Here is a 17,509-nt window from a genome sequence, read left to right as displayed (position 1 = left end):
ACACTTTTCGACCAGTTCTTCAAAAAATCATTTACTCTTTTAATATTCATATATGTTTGCTAACTAGATGCCAAAGGCCCAACATTCAAATTTAATTTTATTATTATAATACAAATATTTACATTTAAAGTGCCTGCGCATATGATCTGCATGTTCATTTATAAAAATAAATTAATACATTTGGAACAGTTTCAAGAATTTCGTTAAATTCTAAATGGTTAGCCAGTTTATAAGGAATAAATAAATGTTTTTCGATTCTGCTATATTGACAATATTTTATTACTATTAAAAAATACAAAATGAATACATATAGTTCGACATCGCTTTCAATCAGATTTAACTTAATCTGAGTAATAGGATGCGTGTAATTAAATTTGTAGCAAACAACATAATAAATAATATTTGATTTTATATAAATTGAATATATTTGTGCATACTTCTTACTATGAATATAGACATCTGCACACATATAAATAAGCACATCTCAAGTGCAATTTATATAGAGCAGAAAATGTAATTCACTGATCAACGACAACAGAAAAGAGTTGACAGTGCTCTCTTTAAGAGTGACCGACTAAGCGAATACCCAGCTTCTAGCTTGACAGACAATGAATGAATGGAAATTTACTTTGGCTGATTCCTTTAGTCGATAAAAATACTCCTTAAGTTTTAGAAAAGCCAGTTTCTCTTCTTGAATAAACATAATTTCTTACTTTAGTACCTGTTTTAATTAGTTTAGATGATTTATAAATTCGAGGTCATACTATTGAAGAAACACTGGCATTTCGACCATGAAATTTCGTTAGTTGTTTTGCGTGATATTGCACCAAATAAATGATGTGTTTTAATGTTTTGAATAAATATGAATAATGTTGTCAGGACTTCGAGAAAGGAGGGTGAGATTTGGCCACTGAATTAGCTCGGTTTTCGTTTTTGCATTTCAAAAGTATTCTTAAAACAGTTATACCCGCTTTCCACATGCACGTAATTCCAGGGTGTAAACAACAATAAAATAGAAATTATGATTGCGCTTAACGCTTCTTGCTGCCAGTACGTCGCTGAATTTCTAAAAGTTTCTGCCAGTCTGAAAATGACTTTCAGGAAAAGTGTTCCACGTGCAGACACAATGAAAATTTGTTTGTTACATATTGCTGTAATACACCTCTCTTGGGCGAATGCTTCTGACGGGATTGACTTTAGTGTAAATGATATTATGAACACTCAAATGATGCCTTTCCAAATATTTGTTTACGAGTTCACTCCAACAAGGAAAACAAACTACTCAACTGACTTTACGCCTGCTTTAGCTACGATGAACTATCACAGGTAAAAAGATCCATGATCCCATAAATTCAATAATTGAACATCAAAATGATTATTTTTATTATAGAAAAATGATGCAACAATTCATGGCTTCTGACTACCTAACTAAGCAGATATTGCACTTGAATGCAGATCGATACAAACAAAAGATAAACAGACGAGTGGGCGAATTTCATAATAAATCCAATTTATTCAATGAAGATAATCATTCGTTACTTTTCGACGATGGTTCTACCAGATATAATGCTTGGTTAAGGTAGGACAAATTATTCGAGGCTGATTTGGCGAATGCTCTACCTTATGACTCTTCGTTCTTTGTGATTTCCTATAGTATAGGTCCAATCAGTCATTTTGCCTAATTACTTATAATTGTGTAAAATTTTCCTTATAGAACAACAACACTGGACGATATTCAACATCAGTTAAATCATGCTGCAAATAATTTAAAAAACCCTGAAAGTTCAGTTCGAAGACAAATGTTGGATCCAGCTGGAAAATCTACTTTGGGGGTCTATGAGGCAGACGAAGATAGCGATTCTGGCGACATTACTGGCTACGCATATGACAGTTCTTATAATGACAGCAACTATTTCAATGCAAGTTAAGCTTACTTCTTTTTCGAATTACCCATTAGAGTTATATAATCTTGATAAATTAAGTTATTCCCATGAGTTTCTGAAATGCTTTAATTTATGTCAGAGTGCAACTTCACAGAAACAATAGAGCTGTTAGCAAAATTTTGCTTCATATACATATGTAGAGCGTTGCTATAAAATTTTTAGACATATTAGAATATGGTTCATTTCTTATGGCAGTTCATGCCTAGAAGAATTTTCAAGGGTCTCAAACGTCTGAATTAAAAAAACTAACACAAACATTTGGGCTGCGTTCTGTTGCATTTCCTTTTCAAGTAGAACTGCTAATTGGCATTAGTTATATGCGTGTCAACAATGATCGACATTGCGTTTCTTCTCATTGGAAAAGATGAAATATTTTCATATTTTTAATTCATTTATTATAAGACAAATATTCCATCCTTTGTAATATTTTTATTACTATTAGTAATAATTTTTAAACTTATAAGCCATAATAGCATTCGTATTTAATTGATGTATTCATATTTGATGCTTTGATTGAGGTAATTTTCTTTTCTTTCTGTAGCCTAATCTGTTTAAAGTATCACAGATGCCACGATTATTAATAAAAGCTCCAAAGACTGGTGCTTCAATTAAGCAAATTAACAAAAGTGGTAAGACTCTCAAAGCATATATTTCCTCAAATTAAAAGACATGGTAAAATACTTTTAGGATATGACTCAGGCTTTGAGGACTATGGAGTACATCACGCTCCACCCGAATCAGCTATGTCACAGCCTGCGAAACAAATTAAGGAAATCAGCCTAAAAGATATCACGGACATCGCTCTAACGACCCTCGCATTTCTATCTTTTGGGATGTTCATACTACAGGTTCTTATGTGCATAACTATGGTAAGTGCAATCTTTGATTCTGACTCAAAGTTTAAGTCATCAATTTAAATTTGAGACAGTAATGGCTTTAGCATACATTTTACTAACAAAACATCTAAAATGTCTCTTAATTATATTACATTGCCTAACAACTTGGTTAACGTTCTGCATATTCGATGTATTTTAATTTTAGAATAAAGAGGATACGAGTAATTTAATGATGCTACCTATGGAGGCAACGGAATCAGTTGAACCAAGTGATGGGACGGAAGAGATACGACGGAGGAAACGATCTGTTCCAGAAAGTTTGCCAATATTAGTGGGGGTATTTATTATTATAAGAACATTACATTTAGTTATAGTCACTAAACAAATTAATTGACTTCAGTTATCCTTTTTGGCTTTTCATGACGATATTATGACAATCATTAAGTTTACTGTAAGTATTATAATACATTTGCATATTGTATTTACAGGCAAATCAACTGACTCAAACTTTATTGACCACAATCGACCATATATACCTAAGTGAAAACAAAAATGTAAACATGAAACATTACTTTCAACTTTTATGCGGATATGGTGCTAACAACACGAAATTGAGAAGAATACAAAAAATATGGACAATACTTTACAGGTCCGTTGACTTTTTTATATTGTATACAAATATTATAAAAAAAATAAAGAGCACTGGAACACTTTACGGTCAGATGAATGTGTCGCAGTCTCCCGTATTATATAAAAGCCTTGCTGTCTACCCTCAACATTTTATTAAGGCTTATAAAAGATTACGTAGTTACCCTGTAATATACCTATACATACAATATATTATAAATAATTTTACATAGATAAATGGTGTATATTACTTAAAAGTCTATGAAATACCAACTTTCTAATCTGATCAACATTTTTATTTAACCAACACAGCTTAGGAACCAGTTGGTTGGCGGCTCGTGCATCCGATGACTATTATTCAATAATCAAACGAGTCAGTCAGGTGTTTGAGGTCTGCACCTAGCTAAAGCCGCAAGAGGACGAAGAATAATAATTTGAAGTTAATTCATTGCGTTTCTTATTGTGTGATACATTTATTTTTAGTATACAAAATAAAATTCACTCGCTGCGAATATTGTATTGAAAATGTGTTTTAAATATATTAATACGTTTTTGTAATCAAATACAAATTAAGTATTTCTGCATGATGTAACAATCCACATTTAATTTTTATATATATAAATATACTTACTATTTTACAGAAATATCTATAGTTTTTGAGTTAACAGTTCGGAACTTAGAATTTGAAAAATCTCCTTAAAATCAGTTCTGAGAATATCGGAATACGTTCTCAATTCATTCTCTCAATAGCCACGGGCAGGCGCAATTTCATATCTGCTCCCAAATTTGGGCTACTAATGGAAAGGAGCCCAGACATGGGCTCTTCTGAGATAAGATTTCCTGTTTCCATGCTGAAATTCTACAATCGTAAGAAGATACATTTCAATTTGATTCTCAATATTGTTCCTCCTAAGTCATTCTTTAATCAAGCCATTTGTTGTACCATACCATAAGTCTCTAGAGATGTATGTTAATCAAGAGTCGCTGTGCATATGATTTTTACATAATACTAAAGCTTCATTTAAATTTTATTTAAATTAAAATGGTTTAAGAAAGCATAGTTGGGGGTCGGCATAAAACGCCGGATGAAAGCTTGGACAGGCTGGTGAATTGACTGCTGGAGTTGATATCGCTGAGAAATACATGTCGCACTTGTATAAGCCGTGCCTTTGGGCTATTTTAAGACGGGATGTCAGTTGCTTCTTCCATTTAGTTCTGCGGTTCTGGAACCAGGTTTTAATTTGAACCTCAGTGAGCCCCAATGATTTCGAGAGCTCCATTCGTTTTGTCACGCTAAGGTATTTGTCCGCCTTGAACTCGCTTTCTAATCGATCCAACTGCTTTGCGCTGTAAGCCTGCCGCGGCTTTCGATCAATCCCTTGTTTTCTCAATCGTTTTCCTTCAATAAAATGATTTTAGGATTAACTAATTGCTTATTGTTAATTTAGTAATCAAGGTACCTTGAACACTTATAAAGTGATGCAAATATGGAGGTATTGACAGCTTCAAGGGGTATTGCAAATTTGATTGGGATATTTGAAACGAGGTTCTAAATGGACTGAGCAAATTATCTTTTCCTATTATATCCATTGCTTGTAATGCCGGAAATGACCTGGTGAGGGCACTGTGCGAATCACTCCAATGTTCCCCCTTTTCAACTGCAATAATAAAAAAGCAATAATTTATATTTATCAATTTCTACTCAAAACGTAACGTGTCTTATACTGTGATTTACTTAAATACAATTGTAAATAACTTATTTAATATTGAACAAAAAATATTTAGCATCTTGTTGACGAGCGCCGGCGATTGAAGTTTTCGTAAACTGAAAAGGGAGTTCAAGAATGCTTAACAGTGGACTTCCAACTCAAAATGTCTAGAGCCTATGCTAATCTTCTCCACGCTGAAACGCTCCCAAGGGTCTTATGTGAATTATTTATTTGGTCTAACAAGTATGAATATTTTCACCAGGTATGGGATAAACTCTGAACCCAACGAAGAGCTGATATTATCAGTCTACGCTGTATTAATCATACAAAACAACTCGGCGGCATTCAAGCTTGTATGGTGTACTTTTCCAATTTCAGGTCTCTAGTTTGTATAGGTATATGTATGTATGTATATATAAGGGAAAGTCATTTATCATTGTGGTGTGCTTGGAGTATGAATATTATCTATTTCAATTCGTTAACAAATTTGAAAAGAAATGATAGAGATATCAGGAACGGAACAGTAATATTAAAATTAATAATAACATTACTAAATATTGATTTCAAGCCCTTTTCTACTTTGATTGATAGTTATACAATACTTTTGAATGGGATGAATACATACAATATTAGGCACTGAAAGATTCCGGTGTATAGAAAAACGGTAGTACGAAATAACATTTTATAATTTAAAGTATTAGAAGTAGTCGGTATAAACATAAATTTATATAAATATATTCTACAATTTTATTTTTAATTAATTTAATTGATATGACTAAAATTTGATGATATTAATGTAACTGAACAGCCTGAACATTTTTTAGACAAATGAACAGAGAGCTCATATATCAAGCAGTTCAACGAATTAGTTTTCTAAATTCCCATATCACTCATATGAATTTCCTTTCTGCTTCGATACAGAAATTCGATAGGTAAATAATGCTCTTTACATTTATGCATATAAATATAGAGTTTTAAGCAACTGAATTTTGGGTTTGAGCAAATGAATTTTAACAGAATTGAAGAGGGCGTGATTGGACTAAAAAGTCCATAAGAGAAAATACAATCATAATGATGATCAGACAAAAGTAACAAAAAGGGAAATTTTGGTAATAAAAAAAATAAATAGAAATAGCTTAGGTATATGTATGTTTGCTTCGTATACTTACATTTAGTTGAAGAGGTATTTGAGTTGTTTACAGATGGAGTCATATTTTTTAGAAGTGCACTATTTTGTTTTATGAAACATGGATGGGAATCATTGTTGCTGCACAAGATGTTATCAATACTGAACGAGAGGGATCGACCCGAATCGCGATTGTTGGTTATTTCTTTGGAACTAGTGACCGAGTCAACAGTCAAATTTTGTATTTTGCACAACGTGTCATTTGGTTCGAAATCACATTTAGTATTTTCTGGCGATTTGGAGTGCAATTGCTGCCGATTCATTTTCGACGATTTTAGCCTTACATGATTCGCGCATAACTAAAGCCGTAATATTTATTATTATTTTTCTTTGCATCACGGAACTTAGGCGCTGTTGTGATTTGCTCATCATCACGAACTTTTCTGACTCCGCCCAGGCATTAGCACATTGGCCAACGGCTCACGCCTAGCTCAGCTGAGAACGAGCATCCGCAGCTGCAGCCAAACTCGACCAATCATAAGGCAAAGCGTTTTCATTCATCTTCCTGGATTGGGCTTGGTCAGGCGCACATACATATATTATGTAGACCCCATTGACGAGATGCATGATATGTGTGCGTGTCTGAATGGCAATGGGGTATATACACACCTACGTACACGCGTATATGTGTATGTACCTAGCTGTGTCCACAGATCATTCTCGGCCACAAATGATATCGTTAGCATTTCGACTGCTTTTTATTGCTTTTTAAATTAAAGATGTGTTAACGATTTACTACTCTTTGACAAACAATTTGGACGTGCCACTTCATTTATGTAAGTGCGAGAGTGTGAGAAACCAGAGTATCTGAGGAAATCACACCAACCTACCATACACATACATGCATACACACACACACTGGCTACACTTGACTGTTGGCATGACGGTCTCCCAATTTCATGCGTTCTTTTTTGTAGGATTTGGCAATTAGGTGTGAAAATACACTAATATACATATCACAAGTACGAGCTGTCTGGATTAACAGAGATACTAGATACCCTGTGTTACATATTTATTGGTAGACACTATTGCCTTACAGATTTTCTGATTAAGTCGTTGGAAAGCTGGAATAAAATGGCTTTGAATATCATTAAAATGTATTTAAATTGAAATTCATCAATATGTATATACAAAATATTTAATATATTAAAATTTTTGTATTATACATGTATGATAATTTTTTGCATATATGTAGATAAACTAAAAATTCTTTAAAGTGTAAGCAATACAGGGTATGCACAAACTAACTTCCAAAGGGACTAGGCAAGTACATTCATATATATATAGTTCGACTACACACACGCACACTCACACACACACATATATATATGTAAATATTTTATACAAATGAATATTTGTATGGCTTAACGAGCCGCACCCTATGTACGCTCAGACCTTAACAACTCAATTTGTGTTAAAGTGTTATTGAATAATGAGAATTACCTGTGCTTGCATATGTATAATTAAGTAGATATATGTATGCATACCCGCCAGTGGATAAGTATATATCATGCAGCTTATCTCCGAGCTACCAAGTAATATATGTATGTATGTTTGTAAATATATAGATTTGATTGATTGGGAAAATTGGGGCTAAATTCGAGCATTAAATAATATGAGTAAGGCGATATTATGTATGTGTATATCAGACATACTTATATCTGCATATATATGTGTATTTATATGTTGTGTCATATAAAAAAAAATTAAAATATGAAAATAATGAATAAATATATTAAATGAGCGAGACTAAACAAGGTTGATAACTAATAAGTTTTTAGATTTGTTATCTATAAGTACCATATATATATATATATACTTTATTAAATAATATCTATAGCACATTCTACTAGAATTAACAAACGACAGTATCTAAAACATTAAAATACCAGGCATATTTGTAATTATTGTCAGCAAAGTTATTTCCTTTTTCTTTTTCTTTAGGTAGGGTAGGTAGTATATGATACATCCATATCAACACATCGGGTTGCGTGATGTTTTCATTACTCATGTATTTTTTGAAAGTAAGTAAAATAAATTAATTGCATCTGTTGGTTCACACGCATTGTCTATGGATTGCTTTTAAGACGTCAGGGTGGGATGCTCGTAGATCTCCCTTCCATTAACTATCCATTCATATATTACACTCAATTCTAAACTTTGGCTATGAACAGATGTATTTGATATATATGATGACTATAAATAATTCGTATATGACTGTATTCCTTGGTGTAACAATAATTCATTCACATTTTATTGAGTACAACTTGAGTTTATAAATTCGATATGTCTAGCGAATAATATATTTTCAAGAGCGTTATTTTGATTATTAATACATATTTGGGAAATTCGTATACTAGCTTTGCATAACTGAATTAAAAGCTATAGGAACTTCAAATATCGTAGATAAATCTATCTCATTTCCATTTTCACATTTACATATCAATTTGCTTATATTTAAATACTTGTTATGGAAGCAAACCGCTCTTTAAAGATGTGGTCGACAATAGACCACGTGCATCCAATTTTCAAAAAAAAATAATGTTTATCAACCATCAATTTAAGGCCCTAATTTGAGCAATGTGTGCAGAACTGTCAATTGAATTCGGCAGCAACGTTCCTCTTTAATTAGCACCTCGTTATCGAAGAGGAGCTAAGAAGTTTTGGGTCATCAATACTAACCAATTGTGATAATCCAAATACCAAAGCAAATTAGCATAATTGGAATTTTAAAAATTTCTCTCGTCCTCGTCCGCTTGTTATTTGTTTGAATAGCCTTGGCAAGAGCCATTAGAGTTTTCCTGTATTATGTATGAGCTTAGATTATGATTAATGTATCTGGGTATTTTCGATGAGCATCAACACTTACCGCCATAACTTTCTACCGTTTGCTTCGCAGAGTAGTTTCTAGCTCTTGAAAATGGGAAATCGGGGTATAATGGTTTTGTTAAAATGTATGTAACTGACAGAAGGAGGCGTGGCAGACCCCAGAAAGTAGATATATTCTTGATCAGGGCGACGAGCTGAGTCGATTTGGCCCTGTCCGTCTGTCCGTATGCTTGATCGATTTCAGAAGATATAAGAGCTAGAGACTTCAAACTTTTTAAAAAATGTCCGTACATAGCACGCGCATATCGAGTTTATCACTAAAAATCGATAACTCATCCGGGTTTTTTGTTATCAATAAAAATCCTTATCAAAAATCAGTTATAAAATTATAGCTCCTACATCTTTAAAGCTAGAGTCTGCAAACTTTAAATATATATTAAAATGCATTTTATACAATTTCAATTTCAATTTCATTTTTGTTGAAATTTACCCCCTACTTTATACCATCATATTTGTAAAAGGCGTATTTCAAGTACTAGAGATTTGTACTTCGGTATATAAATTTAAACATTATGATTACGTTCTGAAAGTTTCATTAAGATTGTACGTCTAGAAATTAAATTATTCATAAAAAAAATTCTCAAAATATTGCCAACGCTGCAGCGCATCCCAAACGCAATCGTATATGTATATGTATATGTGCGTGTGTGTGTGTGCTTGTGTTTGTTTGTATACGTGTGTGTGGGCGAATTATTATTGAAATATCAGTTGCTTGGAAGGTTCAGGGGATCTCGTAGTCGAACAGTCTCGACTAGAGTGTTCTTACTTGTTTTATATTTGCCTTCAGAAGAATTTAATTGAATTGTATATCTTAACACTGTTGATATTAGGTATATGTAGTTTTGTTCATTAGTTTATATACATTTATTTCATAGATCTACCATTAATTACATATGAGACTAACTATATACTTACATTTAGGGCTATTACTTCCATCTATCGTCAGTTATTCGATCTATTTTAACCTAAAACTGTATTTATTTGGGGTATATAAAAATAATTCCTAAAGAAACATGTTTTTTTTTTGTAACTAATATGGTCAGTTTTTTCTTCCAATCAGCTTACGCTGATTTTTAATAATAATTTTATATGAACATAATAGCTTAGAGACTTTTATATTTTATCTTGCACAATATCACTAACACTAACAATACAACACATAGAGAAAATATTTGTGAAATTTTGGATACACGCATATAATTTGGGATTCAGCTTCGTACTTTCAGACTTGAACAAAGAAATGTTTGGAATCTTAAAATCAGTGCGCTTCGAGCGTTCAGCCGAAATAAACACATTTGTTTTTGTTATTTACCCTCCGTTCTTTGAAGTGTATAAATATATACATATGCATAAATAAGCATACATTTTTATTTCCTGAGTATAGCAAAATCTCGAAATACATACGTTTGCATTATTATTCTTGGTTAAAAAAAAATAAAAGAAACTTTCTCGAGACGATCAAACATACAAACCTCTAGCTGCCGAGAACTTAGTTTAATTTGTTCAACTTACAAATCTGGCTCTTACATTTATACACAGTCATATCTCCATATATGTATAAAGCCTCCAGAAATTTTAAGATTAAAAAATGTCATGTTTTGTTGCGCCTTTGTTTTTCATACAAATTACAAATAGTATTTATGTTTATATTTAGATAAAGAATAAATAAACCTATAAATTATATTTTTCTGAATGAGATAGTTCACTTTAAAAAAGTCATACATTTTTTTTTTTCAAATTATTCAAATATAAATAATTATTTCAATAAACTAAAAGCTTTAACAATATGCATAACAGCTTTTGCATATTTTTTTCAATATGCATGGTATATTATAGTCGGGTGGACTACAATTTCACAAACTAATCGTATATGTGGGAAAACTAAAATACGACAACGAAGACTTCTTTGCAACAGAGGAAGACGAATACCCTTACGGCTGCATAGTATTTATAGTAGAACACTTTATTTTAAAAGCAGCATTAACTTAATTAAAATTGTAAAATATGTACAATGGATCTGGAGTTTTCTTTTTGGAAATTCCTTATGCGTTTAAATGGTCATTACCATACCCTCTTGATTCACTCTATTACTCATATATAACAGGTCCGTGTTGGCGCGTTACACTCTTTGTGACCAAATTCACATGAACTCGGCAAGGGTAAAAGAAAATGTGGGCAAAGCCAACGCATGCTCGATGAAATTCAATGGAATCGCTCGTACCCGATACGAAATGGGTTTTCTTCCAATCGGGCGTTCGGTGGCTTATTCGTAAAATCCGAATTTATTTGCACTTTGAATGCCAAGTTCGGCGAATGTTGTTCACTTTTTGCGAAGCCATACACATTTTTAGTTCAGCAATATTTAAGCTAGTATTTGGCTTAGTTACATCTCGAGCCGAATTTCGAAACACAAATCGATTAATATCTCGCCATGGAAAAATTACATGAATATCAAGGAATAACTGGCAGACTCCATCAATGGAGAGATAATATAAAGGAAAAGTATTCCTCTATAAACCAGGAAAACTCAACCAACATTTTTGAGAAAGCCAAAAATACAGCTTTGGATCAACTGAAAGGCAATGCAAGTGCTAACGCGGATTATTCGCACATTTATAGGTAAGAAATTTGTCAAGGGAAACGACCTTAACATACAATTTGCCTTTTGTTTGCTACAGTAAATATAATAAAACATTTTCATTTCCCAATATTTCAAGACGTTAAAATCATAAAAAAACACATTGCTTCTAAGACAAATAAATAAAGCACTAACTGTGTTTTATGTAATAGGTTTCAATTCAGTCCAGCTGCTATTCCCAAACCCTTACATATACTGACCATTCTAGCATTGCCAATGTTGAATGTGTTTGTTTTACCTCAACCCTGCACTATGAGTTCTTGAATCGATAATGAAAAAAAACCATGTGCGTCTACATATGCTATAAAGAACGTATTCCAAATCGAGTCGGCTGTTCGTAACGCCACCTGTCATGTGGATGCTCGATAGAGAGAGTGATGCTAATGGATTTTGGCTCTACGATTCAGCCTACAATAGTAATACCTATCAAATAACCGGTAATGTTCGTCAAGTGTACTGATACTTATGATTTTCCGAATATATAGGAAAACTACGCAGGTTATTGAATGAACATTTTCTGATCTTATTATATTTACTTCATTATGCGGCACAACTTCCTTCATCTGAATGATCTCCATTTATTTATAGGTGGAAACTTATGTAGGTTACTTGTCTAATCCAATCCTTTACGATACGTATACGACTATTAGCATGGTGCAGAAATCAATTCTTTATTTCCGAATAAGAAACAACCATATCATTTTGGTCATCAAAATGAATTAAAATATAGGATATAGAAGTTTCAATGAATCAGCTGCACATTCATATATTTTCATAACTGAAGTTAGTATTACAATACTAAACATAGATCCCTTATATATACAAATAATTTGAACTAATATACCCTGAACTTCTACTTTGAATGGAGTCAAGCAAGCATGTTGAGAATTATACACTATCGCCTGCATACCATTCACTCACGAAGCGTTAGAGCAAGATATACAAACTGACAGGCTGACATTATCATGTTACTTTGCACTAAATTATTAATTTTATTATATTATTAATTGTACATAATTAAGTGTACATAACTGTTATTCAATCTTGCTGCAGTAATAAATTTACAATCGAGCATTTAAACTCAATAAACATATATCGCAAATAATAGTTATTGGAAACGAAAGAAAATTTTAGAGATACAAAAAAGTGACCGATGCACTGTTGATACAAACTAGTTCAGTGAATGGTAGAGTTTTTGTGTCTGTAGTACAGATATGTGCTTATTTAATTGTGTGTAAAGTCACCACATGAAGCCCCAAAAGTGTTTAGCGGCTGCACTAACAAGTTAAAGGTCTATACACATTTTCATTAAACTTGGACCATCGCTATTTGATAACAATGCGACATAGTCAGAGAGAACTGGGCCAAGTAACAGTCACTAGTTAACTGGTTAAGGGGAGATTAGCAAATTACGTCTGATTCCATTTTCTAAGAAAATCATAAATAATCTATCTTGCGCCAGTCAATATTGCTCAGAGCTCGTATAGAGTATTATAACTTTCACATGCCAATCAAATATGGACAAATATATTGTTTTCACCCTTTTCATAGGTCTCTCTTCGTAACCGGCATATGTCCAAATACAAGCAAGAATGTTGCAGTCGGGCGTCACCGATTGCAGATTACTTATGGACGATCCAAAATCCATTCTCCAATTTGCCAAGGCGTCAGTCTGTATATGTCTATCTCTAGGACTGTGAAAAATACAGTTGTTTCCGATTTGGCCTAATCCCAAATGTATTCGCCATATCTTTTTAAGCGTGTGTTCCAAATTTTAAGTATCTGGCAGTGTACAAATATGTATATATGTTCGAAATTTCAAATCTCTATGGACAGACGGATCTTCCACAAAAGCAACATTTCTTTTCACTTTTATGAATGGGTGTAATAACAGATGGTCAAGAGAACGAAAAAATAATGTTTGAATCTTCACTCTTACCACACATTTCCCTAAGCTAATATGTAAAATCGTATTACTCATATAAGGTCGCATACAAAAAATTTCTGTACCTCTCTGAGTCTCCATGTGGATGACTCCAAAATTTATGCAGCCTTCTGTCCCTATTTAACTCTCTATGTGTTGATTTAAATATATTCATGTATATGAGAGAGAGACAGTGAGTGAAAAGAATAATATTAAAGCTGTTTAATAAGCTCGCTCATTTAGATACATATGAATGTATATACTTCATCTGAAAGAAAATTAAAAAGCATTTTTGGAAAATTTACCAAAAAGTCTATCTAAAACTATTCTAAGTCTATCTAAAACTATTCGTATTCTTATATATATTTTAAGAGCTAATAGTAGAAGTTTAAATGTATTTTAAATTGGAATGCAAATATTTGTGCCATACATACTTCCAGACTAAAGAGCTTTGTCTTTCTGCTGCGCAAATTGTACAATAAAAGGACTTAGACTAATTCGATTCAAGCCCTCCTAAAATTCCTTATTTATTGAAAAGGGTAAATCCAATAACAATAGTTTCCTGCTGTGCATTTGAGCTGGCGAAGCGCAGTAAATGGATTTAATGTCTTTAATTTATTCATTCCCAGATACAAAACCCGTGCGGAACTGGTGCGAGTGTCTGCGGCCGTGATGGGCATTGAGTTTTCGTACGCCGCGGAAACGGCTTTTGTGTCCCCAACATTGCTGAAAATTGGCGTGGAGCACCAGCACATGACTCTAGTGTGGGCACTTTCGCCTCTGGTCGGATTTTTTCTGTGCCCCATTTTGGGGTCATTTTCGGATCGCTGCAAGCTAAACATGGGACGACGGAGACCATTCATAATTATTTTGTCTATTGGGGTATTTCTAGGTAATTGAACTCTTTAGTAATGCAATTAAAATATATGATTATTCACGCTCACTCCCAATGTAGGATTGATTTTGGTGCCAAATGGTGAAAACTTAGGATACTGGTTCGGCGACGTAGACCCCCACTTGCAGGCTGCTGCCATGAACACCACGTATAATACGACGTATAACTACTTAAACATCGTCCCTCATAGAGCGACTGCATCACAGTCTGAGACCGAAACGTATGTTAAAACATCACATCCTTGGGGAATATTCTTTACAGTTTTGGGCACTGTACTACTTGACTTTGATGCGGATGCTTGCCAAAGTCCATCCAGAGCATATCTGCTCGATGTCTGCATTCCGGAAGATCATGCCAAGGGACTATCGACATTCACAATCATGGCTGGCCTAGGAGGCTTCTTTGGCTACTCAATGGGTGGCTTGAACTGGGATGAGACTGAAATTGGTAAGTTTACGAAGTTAAGGAATCGCCGAACCTAACTGAATGCTTTTAGGTAGACGTTTAGGAGGACATGTGAAGGCTGTATTTACAATAATTACATTTATTTTCATCGCCTGCGTTTCATTCACAATAACCAGCTTTACTGAAATTCCGCTTTGGGCACTTTCTACTTCATTGCGGCAAAAGGAAAAATGTCAGGCCGACGGCACATCCGCAAATTATGGTACTATAACCAACGATGACGACTGTAAAAGCGATAAAAATTACGTGGAGGTGAGTACATATAATCAAATTAAATTCGAAAAAAAAAAAAAAAACTGAATAATAATTGCTTAATAGTGAAACATACACATAGTAAATAATATAGAATATTTGTGAATTTTAGCTCATAACAAATATGTAATAAGTAATTCAGATTCAGAGATACCCTGATCCCGTCCAACTTGCTTTTAATTATATATACTGCATCTAAAATAATAGAACGTAAGCTCCTAAACAGTTTCGATGAAAAAAGTAAATATACGCATACAAATAACTTGGCCAATTTCAATTACACTTTAAGCTTATGAAAGATTGTAGCTCTTTAAAGTACTTTCTATATTTGCGGATGTGTAGACTATATATTTTTAATCAAGTCGACAGGCTGAGTATATCAAGATCCGTCTGACCGTATTCAATAGTTATTTCGTAGGAAAGGCAGCGAACTCATAAGCCACAATAGCTAGAGCTCTGAATGCTCAAGCTGGACAGTCCCGACAAGATTGTTCGATTGTTAATATGCAGAGAAAATGAGCTTGAATTCCATCTATACTTGATTCCCAATTTGGACAACAAAGTTATGTACTAATAAAATTCTAATTTTTACATTTTTAAAGCTGACTCCACCGGCGCCAACCGAACATTTTGGCGAAAAAGACAACTTTGACGAAACTTCATTCACTGAAAACCCGGAAGCAATGATACAACCATCGAATGAAGTCGAGGGCGATATTTCTCTGTCACAAAATAACGTGGAAATTCAGTCGCTATCGCATTATTTACTTTCCATTATTTATATGCCGTATTCCTTGCGTATAGTTTGCCTTACTAATCTCTTCTGCTGGATGGCACACGTGTGCTACTCACTATATTTCACTGATTTTGTCGGGGAAGCTGTCTTTGGTGGTGATCCAAGAGCAATTGAGGGCTCAATCGAACAAAGAAGATATGAAGAGGGTGTTCGATTTGGATGTTGGGGTATGGCGATGTATTCCCTTTCCTGCGCCTGCTACTCTCTAATCATTGATAAGCTCATCCAACGATACAGGTAAAGTTTTCCTTCATGTACATATATGTATGTAATAAAATTAAGAAATTTACATATCAGGCTTATCAGGCATATACTAAACGTTTTCTAAATTTTTTTGTGAAACGTTATGTTCCGCCTGCTTAGAAAAAATATATGCGTCTTCCGGAACGATTTAAATTTATAAGTATTGGTTTTAATATTATTTTTCTTCAAGAGCAAAAAATGTTTATGTTGGAGGACTTCTTTTCTATTGTACTGGAATGACATTAATGGCACTCTCTCGCGCTAAATTTAGTGTGATCGTTTTTAGTTGGACAGCCGGTGTCATGTACTCGACGCTATTCACCATGCCCTACTTGCTTGTCGCACACTACCACTCGATGGGCACAGTAAGTAAAAACAAATTTAGTAAGCTACTTGGTAATGCCCTAATAGCATATACTCAAAGTTAAGTGTCAAGTTTGATTTGTACAGGGTATTAAATATATACATACTTATCTATTACAGTTCGAAGTGGATGGCAGTGGCACTGCAAAATTGGAGTCTGGAGTGCGGGGATTGGGAACAGACGTTGCTATCGTTAGCAGTATGGTTTTCTTAGCTCAATTTATTCTATCCATGTGCATGGGCGTAATTGTTAAAGTGACTGGAACGACAACAGCTGTAATAAGTACCGCCAGCTTTTTGAGTTTCTGTGGTGCTATATCTGCCACAAAAATAATATACCTGGATCTATAATGTGTTATATAAATATATATTATTAATATATGTTGAAGCTTCAATACTATAATATAAATATACAACAAACATTAAGTTACCAATTATGAATGAAAACTGGTTAATTTAATTTGTGTTGGCCCCCAAAACTTACTTATTTATTATTATCTTGCACTAATAATCCTTGCAAAGTACATCATTTTCACAAATATCATATAAGTAAAATATAGTCCGATTCACTTCTCTTTTACCACAAGAGCATATGTACATATGTATGTATATTGTTTTGTTTATTAATATTAACACTTAAGAGTAACTATCCAGACACGTCATCATTTTATATTCTTAATATATTATCAGATAATGGTAATATTCTGTCAGATAATGTTTTTTTGCGGTAATGCAATAGACAA

General features: G+C 33.4%; 4 protein-coding genes across 4 annotated transcripts; 3 read left to right on the top strand and 1 right to left on the bottom strand.

Moving 5' to 3' along the window:
* The first annotated feature begins 1,019 nt into the window (after positions 1-1,019).
* On the top strand, positions 1,020-1,935 carry LOC149092440 (uncharacterized). The gene is made up of 3 exons (XM_089256469.1): positions 1,020-1,326; positions 1,391-1,579; positions 1,715-1,935. The coding sequence occupies exons 1-3, from the start codon at positions 1,022-1,024 to the stop codon at positions 1,926-1,928; spliced, it is 708 nt and encodes a 235-aa protein (XP_089112595.1). The 5' UTR covers positions 1,020-1,021; the 3' UTR covers positions 1,929-1,935.
* A 515-nt stretch (positions 1,936-2,450) lies between these two features.
* Positions 2,451-3,880, top strand: LOC108659797 (uncharacterized). Its single transcript, XM_030384968.2, has 5 exons — positions 2,451-2,572; positions 2,631-2,812; positions 2,985-3,116; positions 3,268-3,428; positions 3,719-3,880. Exons 1-5 carry the CDS (start codon positions 2,509-2,511, stop codon positions 3,807-3,809), a joined length of 630 nt encoding a protein of 209 aa, XP_030240828.2. The 5' UTR covers positions 2,451-2,508; the 3' UTR covers positions 3,810-3,880.
* Positions 3,881-4,403: 523 nt separating this feature from the next.
* Positions 4,404-6,751, bottom strand: LOC108652670 (uncharacterized). The gene is made up of 3 exons (XM_018102899.3): positions 6,285-6,751; positions 4,867-5,064; positions 4,404-4,805 (listed from the first exon to the last, which is right to left on the bottom strand). Exons 1-3 carry the CDS (start codon positions 6,562-6,564, stop codon positions 4,444-4,446), a joined length of 840 nt encoding a protein of 279 aa, XP_017958388.1. The 5' UTR covers positions 6,565-6,751; the 3' UTR covers positions 4,404-4,443.
* A 4,718-nt stretch (positions 6,752-11,469) lies between these two features.
* On the top strand, positions 11,470-17,200 carry lovit (loss of visual transmission). The gene is made up of 7 exons (XM_030384965.2): positions 11,470-11,809; positions 14,382-14,644; positions 14,708-15,094; positions 15,144-15,364; positions 15,967-16,397; positions 16,594-16,768; positions 16,887-17,200. The coding sequence occupies exons 1-7, from the start codon at positions 11,622-11,624 to the stop codon at positions 17,115-17,117; spliced, it is 1,896 nt and encodes a 631-aa protein (XP_030240825.1). The 5' UTR covers positions 11,470-11,621; the 3' UTR covers positions 17,118-17,200.
* Positions 17,201-17,509: the final 309 nt, after the last annotated feature.

Source organism: Drosophila navojoa, chromosome 2 (genome assembly GCF_054131105.1).
Source record: "Drosophila navojoa isolate 15081-1374.11 chromosome 2, UAZ_NAV_1.0, whole genome shotgun sequence".
NCBI classification, from domain to species: domain Eukaryota; kingdom Metazoa; phylum Arthropoda; class Insecta; order Diptera; family Drosophilidae; genus Drosophila; species Drosophila navojoa.
This window is presented reverse-complemented; position numbering and strand designations above follow the sequence as displayed.

Coding starts and splice junctions, on each gene's coding strand:
- LOC149092440 (XM_089256469.1), top strand. CDS start 1,022: ATGATTGCGCTTAACGCTTCTTGCTGCCAGTACGTCGCTGAATTTCTA. Junction 1,327..1,390: donor GCTACGATGAACTATCACAG/GTAAAAAGATCC, acceptor TTTTTATTATAG/AAAAATGATGCAACAATTCA. Junction 1,580..1,714: donor AGATATAATGCTTGGTTAAG/GTAGGACAAATT, acceptor TTTTCCTTATAG/AACAACAACACTGGACGATA.
- LOC108659797 (XM_030384968.2), top strand. CDS start 2,509: ATGCCACGATTATTAATAAAAGCTCCAAAGACTGGTGCTTCAATTAAG. Junction 2,813..2,984: donor TTCTTATGTGCATAACTATG/GTAAGTGCAATC, acceptor TTTTAATTTTAG/AATAAAGAGGATACGAGTAA. Junction 3,429..3,718: donor ATATGGACAATACTTTACAG/GTCCGTTGACTT, acceptor TAACCAACACAG/CTTAGGAACCAGTTGGTTGG.
- LOC108652670 (XM_018102899.3), bottom strand. CDS start 6,564: ATGAATCGGCAGCAATTGCACTCCAAATCGCCAGAAAATACTAAATGT. Junction 5,065..6,284: donor AAATACCTCTTCAACTAAAT/GTAAGTATACGA, acceptor TTATTATTGCAG/TTGAAAAGGGGGAACATTGG. Junction 4,806..4,866: donor TCACTTTATAAGTGTTCAAG/GTACCTTGATTA, acceptor ATTTTATTGAAG/GAAAACGATTGAGAAAACAA.
- lovit (XM_030384965.2), top strand. CDS start 11,622: ATGGAAAAATTACATGAATATCAAGGAATAACTGGCAGACTCCATCAA. Junction 11,810..14,381: donor GATTATTCGCACATTTATAG/GTAAGAAATTTG, acceptor ATTCATTCCCAG/ATACAAAACCCGTGCGGAAC. Junction 15,365..15,966: donor GCGATAAAAATTACGTGGAG/GTGAGTACATAT, acceptor ACATTTTTAAAG/CTGACTCCACCGGCGCCAAC.